The 20,606-nt window shown below is 37.8% G+C and overlaps 1 protein-coding gene across 1 annotated transcript in view; it reads right to left on the bottom strand.

The window, feature by feature from the left end:
* FANCI (FA complementation group I) overlaps positions 1 to 20,606 on the bottom strand; it is an 82,446-nt gene that overhangs the window by 39,181 nt on the left and 22,659 nt on the right. Inside the window, exons 10-15 of the mRNA XM_002919565.4 lie at positions 20,266 to 20,392; positions 17,970 to 18,062; positions 16,531 to 16,667; positions 10,705 to 10,885; positions 9,165 to 9,252; positions 183 to 313 (exon numbers count right to left, since the gene is read on the bottom strand). Of these exons, the coding sequence (XP_002919611.1) occupies positions 183 to 313; positions 9,165 to 9,252; positions 10,705 to 10,885; positions 16,531 to 16,667; positions 17,970 to 18,062; positions 20,266 to 20,392 (757 nt within the window). The remainder of the gene's footprint in view (positions 1 to 182; positions 314 to 9,164; positions 9,253 to 10,704; positions 10,886 to 16,530; positions 16,668 to 17,969; positions 18,063 to 20,265; positions 20,393 to 20,606) is intronic.

Genomic DNA, 20,606 nt, shown 5'->3' on the forward strand with positions numbered 1-20,606 from the left:
GGGGTAAACTTGGAAATGGAGTCTAGCCCAATGCTCCTGCCCTTTTAATACAAAGTTCAATGCTTTAGAATCAAGGGATATACAATTTCTCAGACATTTTTATCTACGAAGAATCACATCAGGCTTCCATTAGGTAGTTCAACCTTAGTCTTGTCAAGTTCCTTAGGAGTCAGAAGACTTACCTGCACTGCTTTCAGCAGCCCTTGTACAGTTTGAAGGGGCAGAAAAGATAGATACTCAAAAGTTTCTGTGATTTTAGAAGAACAACTCTGAAGAACTAAGGGTGCATACATGATGATATTTGAAAGCAGATCTGAAAAACAGAATCTATAGTGAGTTGCCTCAAACAATAAAGATATTTCAAGTAAAAGGAAAATAAATATGGGGAAAGAAATGGTAAAAAGTTTTTTGTTTCTTTTCCCAAGTATACTGCAAAATAAATTTCTACTGATCCTGTATACTTTTTCTAGTCAGTGTAACCAGAATACTTCAAACTTTCTTCTGTGATAATATTAAGACTACAAAAATTAATCTAAAAGATGGGAAGAAATCCATTATACTGACGAGTAGCATATGTCTTCATATTTCCAAGCTAAAGTAAATCAATAAATATCTATGTACTTGTATTATATGTAAGCATGGTATAGCCTTAACCATAAAACATGGTCTCCCTTCCTTCAAGAATTTAAATTTAGTTAGGAGTCAATAAAAATACGTTTTGAAAGAATGAAAGAGGTAAATAACAGATCAACACCAAATACCTAATAATCCCAAACACAGTTTATTTCCTAGTAAATGTTAAAGACAGAGTCTAAAGAGGAGCTCAAAGGAAGAGGAGATTATTAAGAGTTGGTGTGCTTTAGGAGAATAAAGAGAAGAATTCTAGCTGGATTCTGGAAGAAGGCTGACATTCAGATGCACCAAGAACTAGAAAGGCTTACTAGATATAAAGGGAAAAGTAGGAGGCAAAATACGTAAAGGTAAGTACAGGACAAATTCAGAAAACGGTGGGAAATCTGTGAAGCCAGAGTGAACGATTCAGAAAAATAAATAAGAGAAGTGAATGTTGAAAAGGCAGGATGAATCAAACTGTCAAGGCTTTTAAGGGCAGGATAAAGAGCTGATCATTTATTAAAGGAGGTATTGGTGACTCCTGAATGACAGGCATTTTAAGAATACTCATCTGGTGGCATATGCAGGTTGAGTTGCTGCAAAGAGAAGAAGAAAGCAGGGGCATCAGCCGGAAGCTATGGTGATTGTCTAAGTGCAAGGCTGTAAGACTGCAAACTACGCAATGGGTGGGGAGGAAGGGTACAAAAATGAAGAAAAAATGAAGAGTAAGGGAAAAAAAGAGAGAACTTAGGTATCAAGTATGTTGGAGATGATAAAAAGGAATTCCAGCTTCTGGAAGGAGAGCCAGGCTTCAAATAATAGAAATACAGATAATGGAAAGCGGACTTTGTCTGAAGGAAAATGTATTGCATTTCAAATAAAAGGAAAAAGAAAAACCTAAATAGAAATACCCAACAGGAATGGAGGCACTGAACTCAAGAAAGAAGATAGTCTTGACATAAAGATTTGGGAGCCATGTCCATCAAAGCCCACAAAAACAACCAAAGCCATGAAAACAGGCATGACATCCATAAGGAAGAGAATGCATAAAGAAGAGGAACAGACTTCTGCTTTCCACCATCATGGAATAATGGTGACCAGATTTATCCACCCACTTTATTTTTTTATTTTTAAATTTTTATTTATTTGTCAGAGGGAGAGAGAGAGAGTGCACACACGCACAAGCAGGGGGAGCAGCAGGCAGTGGGAAAAGCAGGCTCCCCGCTGAGCAACGAGCCCAATGTGGGGCTTGATCCCAGGACTCTCGGATCATGACCCGAGCTGAAGGCAGACGCTTAAGCTGACTGAGCCACCCAGGAGCCCCTATCCTCCCACTTTAAACAATAACAAAAAAGGTCAATTATACTAAACAATGATTTTCAGATACCAGACAAGTAGTACAGGACCATGATCCCTGAGAGAAGGGAAATACACAGGGTGAGCCTTATGACTACTCCATCTTCCTGCCTAGAGAGTTTCAAGGCAGCCACACAGAGTGGGGAAACTCCAAGTCCAGTGGTTTTCCCAATTTAAAGAGATAGAAGTGGGAATTCAGGAAAGCTAAGGCGACAAGAATTCACAGGGTAGAGTACTAGAAAGGAAAGAGCTACATGGGATGTACAAGAAGCCCCCTTTGTATGTCAGCGGTCCTCTGGTAGGTGTATGACTGTGAGGAAGCTACCAGAAGCCAAGGAAAGACTCACCAGCAAGGAGCAGGCAGATATATTCTCAGAGGTCACAAAGGACAAGAAATAGTCCGCATTACAAGAACCACAGTGCAGACACTTCATAATATACAAGGTTCTATACTCAGGAAGATACAAATGTCTAAATATGAAAAGTCGACTGTATGAGATCAACAGCAGAGGCAAAGATCACTGCACAAGAAAAGATTTGGGAACTAGAAGTTATACCAATATAAACTAAAACAAAACAGAGTAAAAAAGACTAAAGATGAAAATCTGTGAGCTATGTAACAATGTAAGGCAGCCTACTATATATGTAATGTCATGGGGCCGGGGGTGAGGTTGGGGGGAGTGTGTGCTGGTGGGAGGGAGAAGACAGAAAAAAGTTTTTGAAGAAATATTCTCAAAATGTTCCAAAATTGATGAAAACCATAAACCTACAGATCCAAGAAGCCTGACAAACTCCAACCACCAGAAACATGGAGAAAGCTACACTAAAGCACATCATAATTTGCTTAAAACCACTGATAAAGAGAAAATCTGAAAAGAATTATATAGAGAGGAACAAGGATATGAATGAAAGCTGACTTATTAGAAATGATGAAAACTAAAAGAACAGTAAAGTAACTTTTAGATTACCAAAGGAAAAAACCCTGTCAATCTGGTATTCTATACCCAGCAAAAATATCTTTTAAAAAACTTCACACTAAGTGAAGACTTTTTGTGACATATAGAAGAATCCAAAAATGACAGATCAAAAAGTTAAAGACAGTCAGACAGAAAATGTACTGGACAGAAATCTGGATCTATGGGTACCTGGGTGCCTGGGTGCCTGAGTTGGTTAAGCATCTGCCTTTGGCTCAGGTCATGATCTCGGAGTCCCGGGATCAAGGCCCAAATCAGGCTCCCTGCTCAGTGGGGAAATGGTAAATGCAGGGGTAAAAATAAAAGACATTTTCTTATTTTAAAAAATTCTTAAAAGACAACTGACTGTTTAAGGCAAACATAACCACAATGTAGATATAATTCAATAAACAGAGAAGTAAAATGTATGCGAATAGCACAAGTCACAGGAGTAGAGGTAAGAAATGGATGTATACTGTTGAGGTGTACCACTAAGGTAAACTAAGTAAGTTAAAGATGTATCATAAACCCTAAAGCAACCCGAAAGAAAATAAAACAGAGGTAGAAGTAATCAAATTAGCAAGATAAAATGGAATTAAAAATTCCAACCCAAAAGGCGGCAGAAAAAGAGACAAAAGGGAACCAAGTACAGATGGACAAAATAGAAAACAAAGAGCTAGATGATAATCACATTTTTAAAATCACATTAAATGTAAATGGCATGCCCCAATTTAAAGTCCAAGATTATAAAAAAAAGATTAAAAAAGTAAGACAATTGTATGTTGTCTACAAGAAACCCATGTTAACTATAAAGATATAAATAAGTGAAAACTAAAAAGATGAAAACTGGAGAGGGGCACCTGGGGGTACAGTGGGTTAAGCATCTGCCTCTTGATTTCAGCTCAGGTCATCTCAGGGTTGTGAGATGGAGCCCTACATTGGGCTCCACACTCAGTGCAGAGTCTGCTTAAGAGTCTCTCTACCTGGCCCCCCCCCCAAATCAATGCTCTACAATAAATTAAAGAAAGAGAAAGAGAGAGAGAAACAAAACTGGAGAAGTTATATCAAAGTAGACATCAGAACAAATGATATTCCCAGGAACAAAATAGATCATTTCATAATGATGAACAGGTCAAGTAACCCAGAGGACGTAACAATCTTAAATGAGTATGTCCCTATTAACAAAGTTTTAAGAGACACAACTGATAGAACTAAAAGAAGCAGACACATCTATAATTACAAAGTCAGACATCTCAACACTCCTCTCTTAATAGTTAACAGAAGTAGACAGAAAATCTGTAAGGATACAAAAGATTTCAATCACCTGACTGAGTTATGGAAAACTGTACCTAACAACAGAATACATATTCTTTGCAAAAGCACACAGAACATTTTTTAAAATGGACCATATTCTGAGAATGAAACAAGTCTCAATAAATTTTTAAAAGATCATGTCATAGGGGTGCCTGGCTGACTCCGCCACAAGAGCATCTGACTCTTGATCTTGGGGTTTTGAGTTTGGACTCCATGCTGGGGGTAGAGATTACTTAAATAAATAAACTAAAAAAAATTCATGGCATATAGACTATGTTTTATAACCACAAATTAGAAATCAACAACAGAAAAATACCTGGAAAATCTCCAAATATTTAAAAGCTGAACAACATACTTCTAAACACACAGGTTAAAGAACAAATCATAAGGGAAATTAAAAAGTATTTGGACCTGAATGAAAATTAATAACAAAATTTATGGGATGTAGCTAAGGCAATTTTTGATGGAAATTTACAGTTTTAATGCTTGTATTAGGAAAAAAAGTCTCAAATTTATTACCTAAGCTTCTGACCAAAAAAAGCACAGATTAAACCCAAAGTTAGTAGTAGAAAGGAAACAAAAAAGAGCAGAAAACTAAAAACAAAAACATAGAGAAATTCAGCGAAATCAAAAGCTGGATTTTTTTTTTTTTTAAAGATTTTATTTATTTATTCGACAGAGATAGAGACAGCCAGCGAGAGAGGGAACACAAGCAGGGGGAGTGGGAGAGGAAGAAGCAGGCTCATAGCAGAGGAGCCTGATGCGGGGCTCGATCCCATAACGCCGGGATCACGCCCTGAGCCAAAGGCAGACGCTAAACCGCTGTGCCACCCAGGCGCCCCAAAAGCTGGATTTTTAAGATGAATAAAATTGATAATCTTTTGCCTTCAGCTATAAGGAAAAAGACGACGCACATCATGGCTGTCAGGAATAAGAAAGGGTACATCGACATAGAACCTACAGTCATTAAAAGGAATATTCCCTACACTTTATGGCAATAAATTTGATAAACCAGATGAAATGGTTAAATTCCTTGAAAGACACAAACTATCAATGTTCACCCAGAAGATTTAGATAACCTGAACAGCCCTGTTTTTATTAAACAAATGTTAGTTAAAACCCTTCACATAAATAAAAGGAAACCTGGAACATCAGGAAGGAAGAAAAAGCAATGTAAACATCAGGTAAATATAACAGACCACAAGTTGGTACACTTGTTCTGTAAAGGGCCAAATAGTAACTATTTTAGGCTTCATGGGCCACATGGTATAAATGACAACTATTCAACTCTGTTGGTGTAATGTAAGAGCAAGACAGAAAACACATAAACGATTAAGCTTGGCTATATTCCAATAATACTGTACTTTATGAACTCTGAAATCTAAATTTTTCACGTGACATGAAATATTATTCTTTTGATTTTTTTCAACCACTTACAAGAGCAAAATAAACCCAAAGCAAGCAAAGGTAAGAAATAAGAAGCAGAGGGGTGTCTGGGTGGCTCAGTCTGTAAAGTATCCAGTTCTTGGTTTTGGCTCATGTCATGATCTCAGGGTCATGGGATCAAGCCCTGTGTCAGGCTCCAAGCTCAGCGCAGAGTCTGCTTGAGATTCTTTCCCCTCCCTCTCCCTCTGCTCCTTCCCCTGCTTGTGCTTTTTTTTCTCTCTCAAGTAAATAAATGTAATAAAAAAAAAAAAAGAAATAAGCAGAAATCAATGAAACTGCAAATAGAAATCAATGGAAAGAATTCAAACCAGAAGCTCATTCTTTGAAAGATCAGTAAAACTGACAAGTCTCTAAGCCAAACTGATAAAGAAGATGCAAATTACTGATATTAGGNCATTCTTTGAAAGATCAGTAAAACTGACAAGTCTCTAAGCCAAACTGATAAAGAAGATGCAAATTACTGATATTAGGAATTTTTTTTTTAAAGATTTTATTTATTTATTCAACAGAGATAGAGACAGCCANGAGACAGCCAGAGAGAGAGGGAACACAAGCAAGGGGAGTGGGAGAGGAAGAGGCAGGCTCATAGCAGAGGAGCCTGATGTGGGGCTCGACCATAACGCCGGGATCACGCCCTGAGCCGAAGGCAGAAGCTTAACCGCTGTGCCACCCAGGCGCCCCTATTAGGAATGTTTTGATTTGCAGGTAACATGATTTCTACGTGGAAAATCCTACAGAACTGCCAAAAATTAATTATAACTAATAAAGTGGGTTTAGCAATGTTGCAGAATATAAGATCAGCATAAAAAAGCAACCACTTTTACATGCTAACAATTAACAATTAGAAATTGAAATTTAAAAAATATCACGTACAATAGCATCAAAAAAATGAAATACTTAGGGATAAAGCTGACAAAAGATATGCAAGATTCATACTGAAGTCTACAAACATTGCTAAAAGAAATTACAGAAGACCTAAATAGATGGAGAGATCTACTATGTTCATGGATGGGTCAGAAGACTCAGTATTGTTAAGATGCCAATTGTCTCCCAAACTGACCCAAAGAATCAAGGCAAGCTCAATCAAACCTAAGTAGGTCTATTATAAAAATTGACAAGTTAACTCTACAACTTACTTTGAAATGCAAAGCACCTAGATTAGCCAAAACTATTTTGAAAGAGAACAAAGCTGAAAGATTTACACTATTTGATGACTTATTACAAAGGTATATTAATCAAGACAATAACAGATCACTGGAACAGAAGATTCCTTAAACAGACCCACATACATATGGTTGGTTGATTTCAGCAAGGATGCCATATAATTCCAAGATTCCATGGTAATGCCAAGATAACCTTTTTAAAAAGTTATGCTGGAGCAACTGAATAGCCAAAGGGTGGGGGGGACTGTTACTCTACACCATATATAAAATTTAACAAAAATGGATCATAGAGCTAAGTATAAGAGCTATAACTATAAAGCTTCTAGTAGAAAATATAGGAAAAAATCTTAGCGAATCTCAGTGATCTTGGGTTTAGGCAAGGATTAATACATGACACAAAAAGCAGAAACTATAAAAAGAAACCGATAAATTGATAACTGATAAATTAAAAATACTTGCTCTTCAAATGACACTGTTACAAACATTCAGTCAAACCACAAACTAGAAAAGTATTTGCAAAACACACATCTGACAAAGGACTTGTATTCAGAACATACAAAGAACTTTCACAACTCAGTAATAAGGGGGCAAACAACTCAATTTTTAAAAGTGGACCAAAAGATCTGAACAGACTTGTGAAAACCATGATGAGATACTATCATGCACCTATCAGAATGACTAAAATTAAAATGACTAACCATACCAAGTATTGGTCACAACGTGGAGTGACTAGCAACATTGCTGGTAGAAATGTAAAGTGGTACAACCACTTTGGAAAACAGTCTGGCAGTTTCTTAAACCATTAGACAAAGATCTCCCATATGATGCTCCCATTCCACTACCAGGTATTTTCCCAAGAGAAATGAAAGCATATTTCCTCAGAAAGACGTATACATGAATGTTCATAGCAGCTTTATTCATAATAGTCCCAAACCAGAAACAACCTACATAACCTGTCCACAGGTGAATGAATAAACAAATTGAGGTTATATTCTCACCAGGTAGTACTGCTAACAATAAAAAGTGACCAACTACTGATCCATGCAACAACCATGGAAAAATCTCCCAAGAATTATGCTGAGTGAAAGAAGCCAGACAAAAAAAGGAGTGCATACAGTAGGATTCCATTTACATAAAATTCAAAAAATGGCATTTAATTTACAGACAGAAAGCAGACTCGACTGGAGACAGGAGGTGGGGAGGAAGAGTGGGTTGGAGGAAAGAATTATGAAGAGGCTCCAGGAAACCTCTGCGGGTGATATGTCACCTTCATCGTGTAGAGGGTTTCACAGCTGTACACATGTCAAGTCATCAAACTGTTAGACTCTAAATATGTAGAGATTACTGTACTTCAATTGTACTTCAATAAAGCTGTAAAGAAGGGGGAAAAAAGCAGGATAAAGTGTCAAGTACTGAACTTTTCAGAATCTTCATGCTTAAGGGTAGAAGAAAAGGAACCACTAAAGGAAGAGAAGAACTGATCACACACAGGATAAGAAGCAAACTGTTACCAGAGAACCTATCTAAGAAAGTTTCAGGGGAGTTGTAAACGGTGTTGAATGATACAGAAATTAGGAAAGTTGGTGACTAAGAAAAGACCAGTGGATTCGGCATTAGAAGATATGTATTAAAGAGGCGCCTGGGTGGCTCAGTTGTTAAGTGTCTACCTTCAGCTCAGGGCATGATCCCGGCGTTCTGGGATCGAGCCCCATATCAGGCTCCTCCGCTGGGAGCCTGCTTCTTCCTCTCCCACCCCCCTGCTGTGTTCCCTCTCTCGCTGGCTGTCTCTTTGTCAAATAAATAAATAAAATCTTAAAAAAAAAAAAAAGATATGTATTAAAATACAAAGAGGAGTACTGAAGCCAAATGTCAAGGGTTAAGGAGATAGGAGGTCAATGAGTTGCAGCATAAGGACAACACTCACTAGAGAAATAGTAAAAACAGAAGAGAGAGAGCTGATGAAAGATACAAGTTTTACTCATTAGTTATATACTCCTTTCCTTCTTGACGACCACAATGTAAATGGACTTATGTCTCATGGGCATCATAAACAAAGATACTGCATTAAACTACTGCATCATTAAAAATTTTTTTCCAGGACCACGGTGCCTGCGTGGCTCAGTTGGTTAAGAGTCTGACTCTTGATCTTAATTCAGGTCTTGATCTCAGTGTTGTGAGTTCAAGCCCTGCACTGGGTTCCACACTGGGCATGGAGCCTATTTAAAAAAAAAAAAAAATTGCAGGACCAAAACAGTATGATATTTACACGAAAATATTCCTTAGAACTTTCACGCCTTTTCACCCTTCCACAGTTCAATACCTAAGAAATGACTGATGGGAGAGGATGCTCTGGTAACAACCCTGTTGAGTACTTGCTCCAGAATTTCTTGTCTGATCATCTCATGGATCTAAAAAGAACAGAACAGTCAATAAAATATCCCATGGTGACCTTCAGCTTACAACTGCATCAATTTAGGTCAGGCAGAATGAAAGACAGTTTGGATATGGATAAGACTTGACTGTTTATTTCAAAGACAAATACACTGCGAATCATCTAGAAAGATACAGACACTCAATTCTATCCTTATTCTGTGCTCGGAAGATTCATTAGCAGGGCAAACCACCGTGCTCATTCACCTGAAAGAGAGCTCATATGAAAGTACTGACGTGTGAGGTTCAGCCTCAAACAGGAATAATCCTACTTAGGTATCCATTACATGCCAAACTCTTATTTCTGACAGTATGCTATGTGTGACTTTCATCTTAAAATTGAAAAGCCTATGAAAATTTCTGGAAATCTCAAAACCTTCACCAAACCCTTCTTCAGTTTCTGGAAGCACAGTAGTCACCTAAAAAAAAAGACCTGTTTCGAATTTTCACTCAAATATTCATTAAAATTTTTACCTCAACTTGATTATTTTAAGGTACAGACTAATTTCTTTCAGACCTCAGACTAACACTAGATCAGTAGTAGTAAATTACATGCTTTACAGATGCCTTGACCAAGACAACATCTGTGTGAAACCAAAGAGAACCTCACTAGTTTTAGAAAAACAATTTTAAAAAGTATTAAAATCTCTTTACTCTTTTAATCAGGTTACTATTTAAAAGGGTCATTTATATCACCTAACACACAACTCTCGAGGACTATTATACACATTCACTTCATAGTTCTGGATCAGAACACTAGATACACATTCAAATGAGCCTCCGAATAACATTTTCAGCAGACACTTCTGGCATGTAGCTACAGTAATTCGATGTCAAGAAAATGACGTAGAGGAACCATTAGCAAAGTTGTTTAGCCTCAGACATAACCTAGCTTTTGTTTTAACTGAAAGGAAATGTATTTTTGAAAGCTGTTTCAGAAATTAAGATTGAAACGACAGTCATTATATGGTAATGACTTTAAAAATGTTAAGAACTATTTTGGTTTCTTCAAAAACAATGAACCAATAAGCATGATTCTTCAAGCCTGATGTTTTACAGCGACCTAAAAGATTATTTTTTTTATAAAAGGCAATAGCATCCAACAGCACCCCCCAAAACAGAAAATGATCAAAAATGATTTACTACTGGAGGAAGAAGAGGAACTCATGAAAAGCTAATTTATATTCAAACTTCTAAGAAACAGAAAAAGGAGAAATTAAAATAAATGAAAACCTCATATAAATAAAGGATGAAAAAGCAAATATTCCATCAGGCTAGATGTCATGTTTCAATTACTATCCCAACCTCTGTTCCTGGAAACGGCTGCATACTCAAATTTCCTTGTCCTCCAAGCTCCCAAGCAAATGTCATGCCCTGTTTATAATAAGATTTTACAGAATTAGGGAATGGTTGCCGAACTAGAGACTCACCTTAAAAGTTTCCAATAGGATTTTAGCACCCAGCTTACATGCATGCTGGTTTGATGTTTTTGAAAGACCTGAGCTGGTTTCAATAGTTTTTCCATCAAGAATCTTCTTTGGCCCATATGAATCCATTAAAATGAAGCCAAGTTCTACCAGGCCCTGAGTAACATGATCCCAACTATGAACACTGCAAGAAAACAAAGCTTAGTTAAAAAGAAAAACTTAGGAAGATACCTTACCTTTATAATACTGTCATGTTACACATTTCCTAAATTTGACCTGGATCACCAACATCATTCACATGAATCTTTTCTTTTCATGCATCCTTATCTGTCAGAATTCTGAATTCTTGCTAGTATTCCAACTGACAGAATACTGGGAAAATCCAGAAACTACAGAATGTTCAAAAACATACAGACGAAGCTGGAATATTTCAATGTACTGACCATTACACATTTCCATTCAAGCTTTCATGACTGGAAGCTAACTGCTGCTTCTTTTATTTCCCCCATGACACTAACGACACTTATATTCTATACACACAAGTTTGCCCCCCTCCCCAGAATGAGTTTCTCTATGGTAGAGACCATCTTGTAGTCGTATTTTTACCCATACAGCCTCACATAAGACTAACATTTAGAAGGCACACATAAGACTAACATTTAGAAGGCACACAGTAAATATTTATAGCAGGAATATTTATATTCAAATTTATATATTCACATATTTATATTTATATCATATTCATATTTATAGTACGAATCAATGCATGATCTGGTTTCAAAAGCAATGAGCCAAACCTACAAATAACCTTTTGCACAGCAGTAGAATCCTTGGAGATACCCACAGTAGAGGAAATGCTATGCTTATAATAACCTCTGTATCATTATTTGTACTTGCTAAACAGCAACAAATTATAATAAATTCAGCATTAAAGAATAAAGGAGACAGTTGTGAACAGATTCTCATTACATTTCAACAGAGTTTAATAATATTCACACACTGGAGATCTGGGATCGAGATAACAGCCTGAGCACATGCTCTATTCTTCACACCCCCCAAAACCTACAAATGACAGAAAAGATACACACATCTGTATGTGTGCGCCTATATACGGTGCACTTATACAATCCATAACAATGGGGAAAAATAAGGTGTTTTTGACTGACTAGAAATTATAAAGAATCCTTAAAAGGTGAAAGAAATGTAGGGGCGCCTGGGTGGCATAGCGGTTAAGCGTCTGCCTTTGGCTCAGGGCGTGATCCCGGCGTTGTGGGATTGAGCCCCACGTCAGGCTCCTCCTCTGTGAGCCTGCTTCTTCCTCTCCCACTCCCCCTGCTTGTGTTCCCTCTCTCGCTGGCTGTCTCTCTCTGTCAAATAAATAAATAAAATCTTAAAAAAAAAAAAAAAGTGAAAGAATGTAACACAAGAATGAAAGATGAAGCCTCAGACCACAGAGTGCAAAACGACGGCGTGGCTCCAAAAGCAGCTACCAAAGGCAGATGTGCTGGGAACTGGAAGGGACTCTGCGGCCACTGTGGTGACTGGCTGGAATTCCCCAGCATGAACAGGTAGGTACACAGCATCCTTCTCTACCTTCTTCTCCAACAGCCCAGTGCACCCCCAGTTATGGCAAGAAGTGAGTAACAATGAGGCTATACTTAGGTGGGATCTGTGAGTAGAGGAGCTCGAGCCTCAGAGGCAGAGAAGCACTCCGAGTATGGCAACATGCTGACAGTTAGGGAGGTCAGCCCTTGGCATATCCTACCACCACCTTCACAGCAGAGGTAAACCGTATCCAACAATATGGCATTCTCAGACAAACTAACGGCAAACACCAGCAATAATTAGGAGACAACCAATAATCACCAAATGTAAGAAAAAAAGACCACCTTGAAAGAGAAGCAACAAAACTCAATGAAGAGAACTAATATCTGAAGGAAAAGGTTAATGGAACAAAAAGGAGATTTTAGAAGTCTAATAAATATCCTTAAATGAGAATATTATATCATGAAACAAAAAACAGACTGGCATGAAAAAAGAACCAACTGGAAATTTTAGAAATGAAAAACATGATTGCTAGAGTGTGAAAACTCAACAGATAAATCTAAGAGTAAAATAAACAGGGCTAAGAGCAAATGAATGAAATAAAAGAACTAAGATTTTTTAGAATTTCACATAAAAAGAGAAAAATATGAAAAGCTCAAAGGAAAAATTGAGACATGGAATACAAAGACATTCCAACAGCTAACAGGAGAGAATGGAGATGAAAAAAAAGGAAGAAATTAATTAAAGAAAATAAGGAGAAAAACAGAGTTTAGGAAAGACACAAATCCTTATAAATGAAAGGTCACAACAGGTATCAAGCAGAAATGACTTAAAAAGGAACTTATATAAATTGTGTTAAATTTCAGAATATCAAAAATAGAAATGAAGTCTTACAGGTTCCCATGAAGAAAATAACAGGTTATCTACAATAGTACAAAGAGTCAGATAATCATCAGCCTTTTCATCAGTAATTCTAGGTGCAAAAAGACAACGGAAAAGGATTATAAACTTAAAATTTTATACCTGGTCAAACTACCGTTCAGTGGGAGGGCAAAATCAAGACATCAGAGAGGACAAGACTCAGAAAGTTTACTATCCATAAATCATATCAGAAAGGATTATAGCAAAAATTATATACTAATGGTATATTTCCAAGAGAAAAATATGAGATTCAAAAGATAAACGTAAGCAAAGAAACCAGTAAAATTTACTACAAAATCTAAATAAGGTTCTAATCTTGGAGAAAGGAGATAGTTATAGTCCATTTGCTACAAAATGTCTATCTGTAACAGGAAAGAGCTCAGACATGATTGTTAACTAGGGAAGTAAACGTAACCTGGAAGCTGAACTGGTTCACAGGTGATTTTTTCCTAGTACATTTAATGTTCTGTACCTCCAAGTATCTGCAGGTAAACACAAAGTGTATCAACAGAACTGAATACAGCAAACCATAGAGGAATACAGGACTACTGTTCATGATGCCCCTTAGCCTGTTTTTTTGTTTTTTTTTTTTAAGATTTTATTTATTTGAGAGAGAGGGAGGGGGAGGGAGGGGAGAAAGAGAGAGAGCGAGAGCGCGCGCACAAGCTAGGGGAGAAGCAGAAGGAGAGGGAGAAGCAGACTCCCTGCTGAGCAGGCAGCCTGACTCAGGGCTCGATCCCAGGACCCTGGGATCATGACCTGAGCCAAAGGCAGACGCTTCACCGATTGAGCCACGGAGGTGCCCCAGCCTGTTTTCTTCCTTTTGGCTTAGGCCACATGCAAACTGATATCTCTGAGGTGTTTATTGTGTAGTCCTCCCCAATATTTGTGCATTTGGTTCTAGTCTCCAGAATTCAGCTTCGACACTCCCTTACTGTGCCTTTCCAGGTTACCACAACTTGTTCAAGGTAAAGTCTCATAATTTACTGTAGCAGAACATTTATGTTAAGAATATATGGGAAGGGGGGGTGGGGGGATTGGGCTAGGCCAGTGATGGGTATTGAGGAGGGCACGTATTGCATGGAGCACTGGGTGTTATATGCAAACAATGAATCATGGGACACCACGTCAAAAACTGATGTACTGTATGGTGACTAACAGAACATTACAAAAAAAAAAAAAAGAATATATGGGAAGGACACCTAGGTGGCTCAGTCAGTTAAGCATCCAGCTCTTGGTTTTTGCTCAGGTCATGATATCAAGGCCCGAGTCAGGCTCCACACTCAGTGTGGAGTCTTCCTAACACTTTCTGTCCCTCAAAACAAAACAGAACAACAACAAAAAAAGACCTTCCCTCTCTCTCCCTTTCATGTGCTCTCTAAAATCAATCAATCTTAAAAAAAAAAAAATGCGGAAAAAAAGAATATATCACGTCATTCTTTCTCATGGCTGAGTGATATTTCAGTGTTTGTGTATGTGTCATATCTTCTTTCTCCATTCATCTATTGATGGACACTTGGGTTGCTTTCATATCTTGGCTATGAAGAAATAGATAAAGGGGATTAAGAGGAAATTCCAGTTATGAAATAAGTCACAGAGAGGAAAAGAATAGCACAGGGAATAGTCCATGATAATAATAATATCCTACCACTTTGTATGGTGTATGGTTCTATGGTGACAGATGGTGAATACGTTTATGGTGAGCACTGAGCAACGTACAAAATCATCAAATCAGTATGCTCTACACCTAAAACTAATATAACACTGCACGTTGATTATACTTAAAAAAAAAAAACACATCGGATATTAACTAGACTTACTGTGGTGATCATTTTACGACATGAACATTGAATCATTATGTTGTACACCTAAAACTAATATAATGTTATATGTCAGTTATATCTCAAAAAAAAAATCTTAATGCTCTGGTTATAATGTCAAATATAAGTCTGCTCAGCCCTATCTTCCCCGCAAGTACCGTCATTTTTAGAGTGTTAATTTTAAAAAACAGAAGGTTTTCCAGGAATATACTGTGTTACAGGAGAAATGTGAAAAATCAACTCTACTAAATACACACTAACAGGCAAGTCTAAGTTTAAATACAATAAAATATCACTAAAATGTGGTAAGGGAGGGTCCAAAAATTTAATCACATGAGGTTAACTGACTGGGGCAAGCATGTATAACTAAAAATCTGCTTATTTAAGGGAGTCTAGTAATATTCTCCAAATCCCTCCCCACTGAGGTTTGGTCCTACCTGGTGTTAACAGCCCAATCCACTCTAACTATAGATGGAGATAGGATTCCAGGTCCTATGGCTGACTGGGACTTCCAAAAGGGCAGCTTTCTAGGAATTTCCTGGCTAGCTAATATGCCTGTATCTTTAGCCCAAACTGAAGAGACCAGGTTGGGAAAATACAGGAGATACAACTATAAACCTCAGGAAAAAGAATAACCAGATAGAGAGAAGATAAAGGCGATTTAAAGCCTATCAATGGGTAAACCACTCAAAAACAAAGGATTCTAGTCTGAAATTTGCCTTATGTGCCAACCTCGTGTAAATTCAATCTAAATGAGAATTCCAGGACGTGGAATGAGATTTACCTCAGATTATGGCTTAAACTATAAAGCTTTAAAACATTCGATCCACAAAGCAAATATGACACAGTAAAGAAGGTTACAACAGCTAATGTGTATCTTGAAATTAAAATAAAAACCAGTGTAGTTACCAATCTTTTCAGTTTGGTTTAAAATGGATTTGTCTAGGGATACCTGGGTGGCTCAGTCAGTTGAGCATCTGCCTTTGGCTCAGGTCATGATCTCAGGGTCCTGGGATCAAGCCCCACATTGGGCTCCTGCTTGGCATGGAATCTGCTTCTCCCCCTCTGCCACTCTCCCTCACTCATGCTCTCTCTCAAATAAATAAATAAATAAAATCTTTAAAAAATAAAAAAATAAATAAAATAAAATGGATTTGTTCAAAACTGCTGATTTAGTTTCATCCATCAGCCCCAAACTTCAACAGTTAAAGAAAATAAAACTTTTAATGTTTTTTTACTCACCTAAAAAGCCAATGAAGACTCAGACCAAGAAAGAGGTGTAATATCATGACAGGATCAAAGGCACCCACTTTAGTTTTGTATTCTTGCTATCAAGGTGGCCAAGAAATCAAGCCTTGGGATTTAAGGATTTTTCGATATGGGAAAAGTTTGCTTGACCAATTTCAAGAGATTAAACCTTGATATGTGAAGTCAACAGCCATAGTCATCAATTTTCTCTGATGAACACCAAGTATGGAATCACACTGTATTTTCCAACACTAAATACCTTATGAACCTACTGGGGTTTGGTTCATGAACTCACCTATTCTTTACAACTTCCAAGATCATGGTTGAAACACATGACCTATGAGGGACTAGATTCTGAAGAAATTTTGAGCCTTGGAGAAGCTGAAGATCCTTAAAGCTTTTTACAACTGAAGCTTTTAAAAGGTCAAACACCTAATATAATGAAAGAAACAGGAAAATGAAGCAAAAAACGAGAGCTGATGCTACAGAATCTTAACTCTGTTAACTGTTCCTACTTGCTGCCATACACTTACATCCCTAAGACAGCTGTTTTACTAGATGAGCATGATACAAAAATTACGACTTTCAGTGGGCACTTAAAGGAGTTGAAGACAGGTAGGTATTCCTTAAGAAAAAGGGCTGGGGTGTCTGGGTGGCTCAGTTGGTTAAGTGTCCAACTCTTGATTTCGGCTCAGGTCCTGATCTCAGGGTTGTGAGACGGAGCCCCACGTCGGGCCCCACACTGGGCGTGGAGCCTGCTTAAGATTCTCTCGCTCTGGGGCACCTGGGTGGCTCAGTCAGTTAAACATCTGCCTTTGGCTCAGGTCATGATCCCAGGGTCCTAGGATCAAGGCCCATGTCAGGCTCCCTGCTTAGCAGGGAGTCTGCTTCTCTCTTTCCTGCTGCCCCTCTCCCTGCCTTGTGCTTTTTCTCCCTCTTGCTCTTTCTCAAAGAAAATCTTAAAAAAAAAAAAAAAAATAGATTCTCTCACGCTCCGTCTCCCTACCCCCCTCACTCTCTCCCTCTCTGAAAANAAAAAAAAAAAAAAAAAAAAAAAAAGAGAGAGAGAGAAAAAGGAAAAGGGCTAAAATCAATATTAATATTACCCACAATCAGGGCATACATATGAGAAAAAAGGGTAAAGGATTTTATATTTCCATCCTTACAACTACATTGCTCTCATTAATTTAAACTCAATCAGGGATAATTTCTTTTTTTTATTTTTTTTATTTTTTTTTAAAGATTTTATTTATTTATTTGACAGAGATAGAGACAGCCAGTGAGAGAGGGAACACAAGCAGGGGGAGTGGGAGAGGAAGAAGCAGGCCCATAGCAGAAGAGCCTGACGTGGGACTTGATCCCATAACGCCGGAATCACGCCCTGAGCCGAAGGCAGACGCTTAACCGCTGTGCCACCCAGGCGCCCCAGGGATAATTTCTTAGAAAGCTGCAACATAATAAAACTACTAGTGAATTCCTAGCTAAACTTCCCATTCTTGCCACCTGGACTGTGTGATATGTTCCCACTCTTCTTCCCGCTCACCACCTGGCTTACCACACCATACGAAGTAAAGGCATAAACCAAGTACCTGAACAGGTCTCTGGGCAGCCCCCAGAAAACAGGGTGGGCCTACATGCTTTACAGAGGAATTTCCTGCTAGCAGAATGGGCTAAAAAAGGGCTCTCGTACTCCTTATCAACTACAGGAGGAAGCAAAAAGTCATTAATAAATACCTGTTCCTCAAATCTTTGTATTCTTGTTACAGAGAGCAGGAGGGCAATGCTGAAGGGACATATGTTGTTACTGAAATCTCCTTGCTGTCCTGCCTACAGAGAAACCAAAAAGGAGTCATTATTCACATCTTAAAAGTATAACATAACCTATTGAAAACAGATCCTAAAATGGATCAGAAACCTAAACTCAAGACCTAAAAGTACAAAACTTTAAAAACAAAACATATTGGAAAATCTTTAAAACCTTGGATTAGGCAAAGATTACTTAGATATAATACCAAAAGCATAAGCTCTGTAAGAAAAAATTGATAAATTGGACCTCATAAAAATTCAAACATTTGTGTTTCAAAAAACACCATTAAGAAGATAGAAAGATGAGCCAAGATTGGGAGAAATACTTGCTAATTATATACATGATGAAGGACTTAGAATATATAAAGAATTCTTAAAACTCAATAATAGACATGCAATCAAAAAACGGGCAAAAGATTTATAGAGACATTTTCCCAGAGAAGATATCAGAACAGCTAATCAGCACATGAAAAAATGCTCAATTATCAGGCTTTAGGGACTGCAAAGCAAAACCTCAGTGAGAGTCTGTTTCATACACACCAAAACAGCTATGATAAAAAAGACAGACAATAACAAATGTTGGAAAAGATACAGAGAAACAGGAACCCTCATACCGTGCTGGTGGGAATGTAAAATGACATAGCCACTTTGGTAGTTTCTTAAAAATGTAAATATACATTTATCACATAACCCAGAAATTCCACTTGTAGGTATCTAACCCAGAGAAGTGAAACATACGTCCACACAAAGACCTGCATATGAATGTTCATAACTGCATTATTCATAGTAGCCCAGAAGTAGAAACAATTCAAATGTCCGTCAACTGGTGAACAGCTAAAACAACTGATAGATTTCTTGTTTAATACTATTAACCAAGAAAAAAGAATGAAATACTGACATGGGCTACAACACATGGATAATTTTGAAAACATCATCCTAAATCAAAGTCATACACAAGAGATCATATATAATTCCATTTATATGAACTGTCTAGTAAGGATCAATCTATATAGAGAGTAGATTAGTGGTGGCCTGGGAATGTGAATTTACTATAAATGGGCATGAGGGATTTCACAGGGTGATGAAAATGTTCTAAACTTGGATTATGGTGATGGCTGCACGAGGTAAACTTATGAAAAATCACTGAATTGTAAACTTAAAATGGATGAATTTTATGTTTTATAAATTATATCTCAGAGAAGAACAAATACCATATGATTTCACTCATGTGGAATTTAAGAAACAAAACAGATGGGGGCGCCTGGGTGGCACAGCGGTTAAGCGTCTGCCTTCGGCTCAGGGCATGATCCCGGCGTTATGGGTTCGAGCTCCACATCAGGCTCCTCTGCTATGAGCCTGCTTCTTCCTCTCCCACTCCCCCTGCTTGTGTTCCCTCTCTCGCTGGCTGTCTCTATCTCTGTCAAATAAATAAAATCTTTAAAAAAAAAAAAAGAAACAAAACAGATGAACATAAGGGAAGGGAAGGAAAAATAAAATAAAATGAAAACAGAGAGGGAGGCAAACCATAAGAGACTCTTAACTCTAGGAAACAAACAGGGTTGCTGGAGGGGAGGTGTGTGGGGGGATGGGGTAATTGGGTGGGTGATGAGCACTAAGGAGGGCAGTTGATGTAATGAGCATTGGGTGTCATATGCAACTGATGAACACAGATCTGCAACACAGATCTTTGCAAATGAAGACAACTGATGGTCACCGTCTTAACCAAAAGAAAAAATAGGAAAAAATAGGTCTTTTATCTGTATACTACTTTTCTTTAAAAGGGTTCAAAACACTTCTAATTTTAATCTTACTACTTCACATATATTTAATGATGAATGACTTGGTTTCACAAAACTCCATAACAGACTACTAGAAATAGGCACTATCCCAATTCTTAAATGGAGAAACAGAGGTCAAGGTTGAAGCTCATCTACAACAATGATGGAGTTATGATTAAATGTTAAGTTTCCTGCAGAACAGTCCTCATCTTTTTTTTATTCTTTTTAAACACCCAAACATTTAAGCATGGTTTTAAAGTGGAACTTGCTTAAGAATGTGGTGACATATATTTTCTACTTTCAGAGTAAAAGGCATCCTCCAGATCTACGGCCACTGTACAATGCTTCCACTCGTCTCCTGTCATTAACACGCATCAAAGAGGCTTGAGTTCAAACACCCCTGTTTCATAAAGAGCTCCTGGATCACCGTAGGAGTCCGGGGTTACCTTTAGGTGTTTCAGGAGTTCTCTGCCTAGTTCACAGTCCAGTTTGATGGCAAACACGATGTGTAGAATAATGGTGCCTTCCACATGACGCAGTTCGCCTGATGGCACGGTAACAAGATCTAATAGCCTAAAAGATTCAACAGAAGGGTATGAGCTACAGTTTGAGCAAGAGACAAGAGCGCAGATACTCAGATGAACAAGAAGACCAACTCAAGCTGAACTCATACCATCACTGGAGGCAGGAAGTGTAAATTCTACCATCTCATTTCTTGCTTCTTTATTAACAAAACTTCCTGAAAGCATGAATTATATCTATTATCATTAATTCCACTTCTTTACCT

Source organism: Ailuropoda melanoleuca, chromosome 9 (assembly GCF_002007445.2).
Source record: "Ailuropoda melanoleuca isolate Jingjing chromosome 9, ASM200744v2, whole genome shotgun sequence".
Classification (NCBI taxonomy): domain Eukaryota; kingdom Metazoa; phylum Chordata; class Mammalia; order Carnivora; family Ursidae; genus Ailuropoda; species Ailuropoda melanoleuca.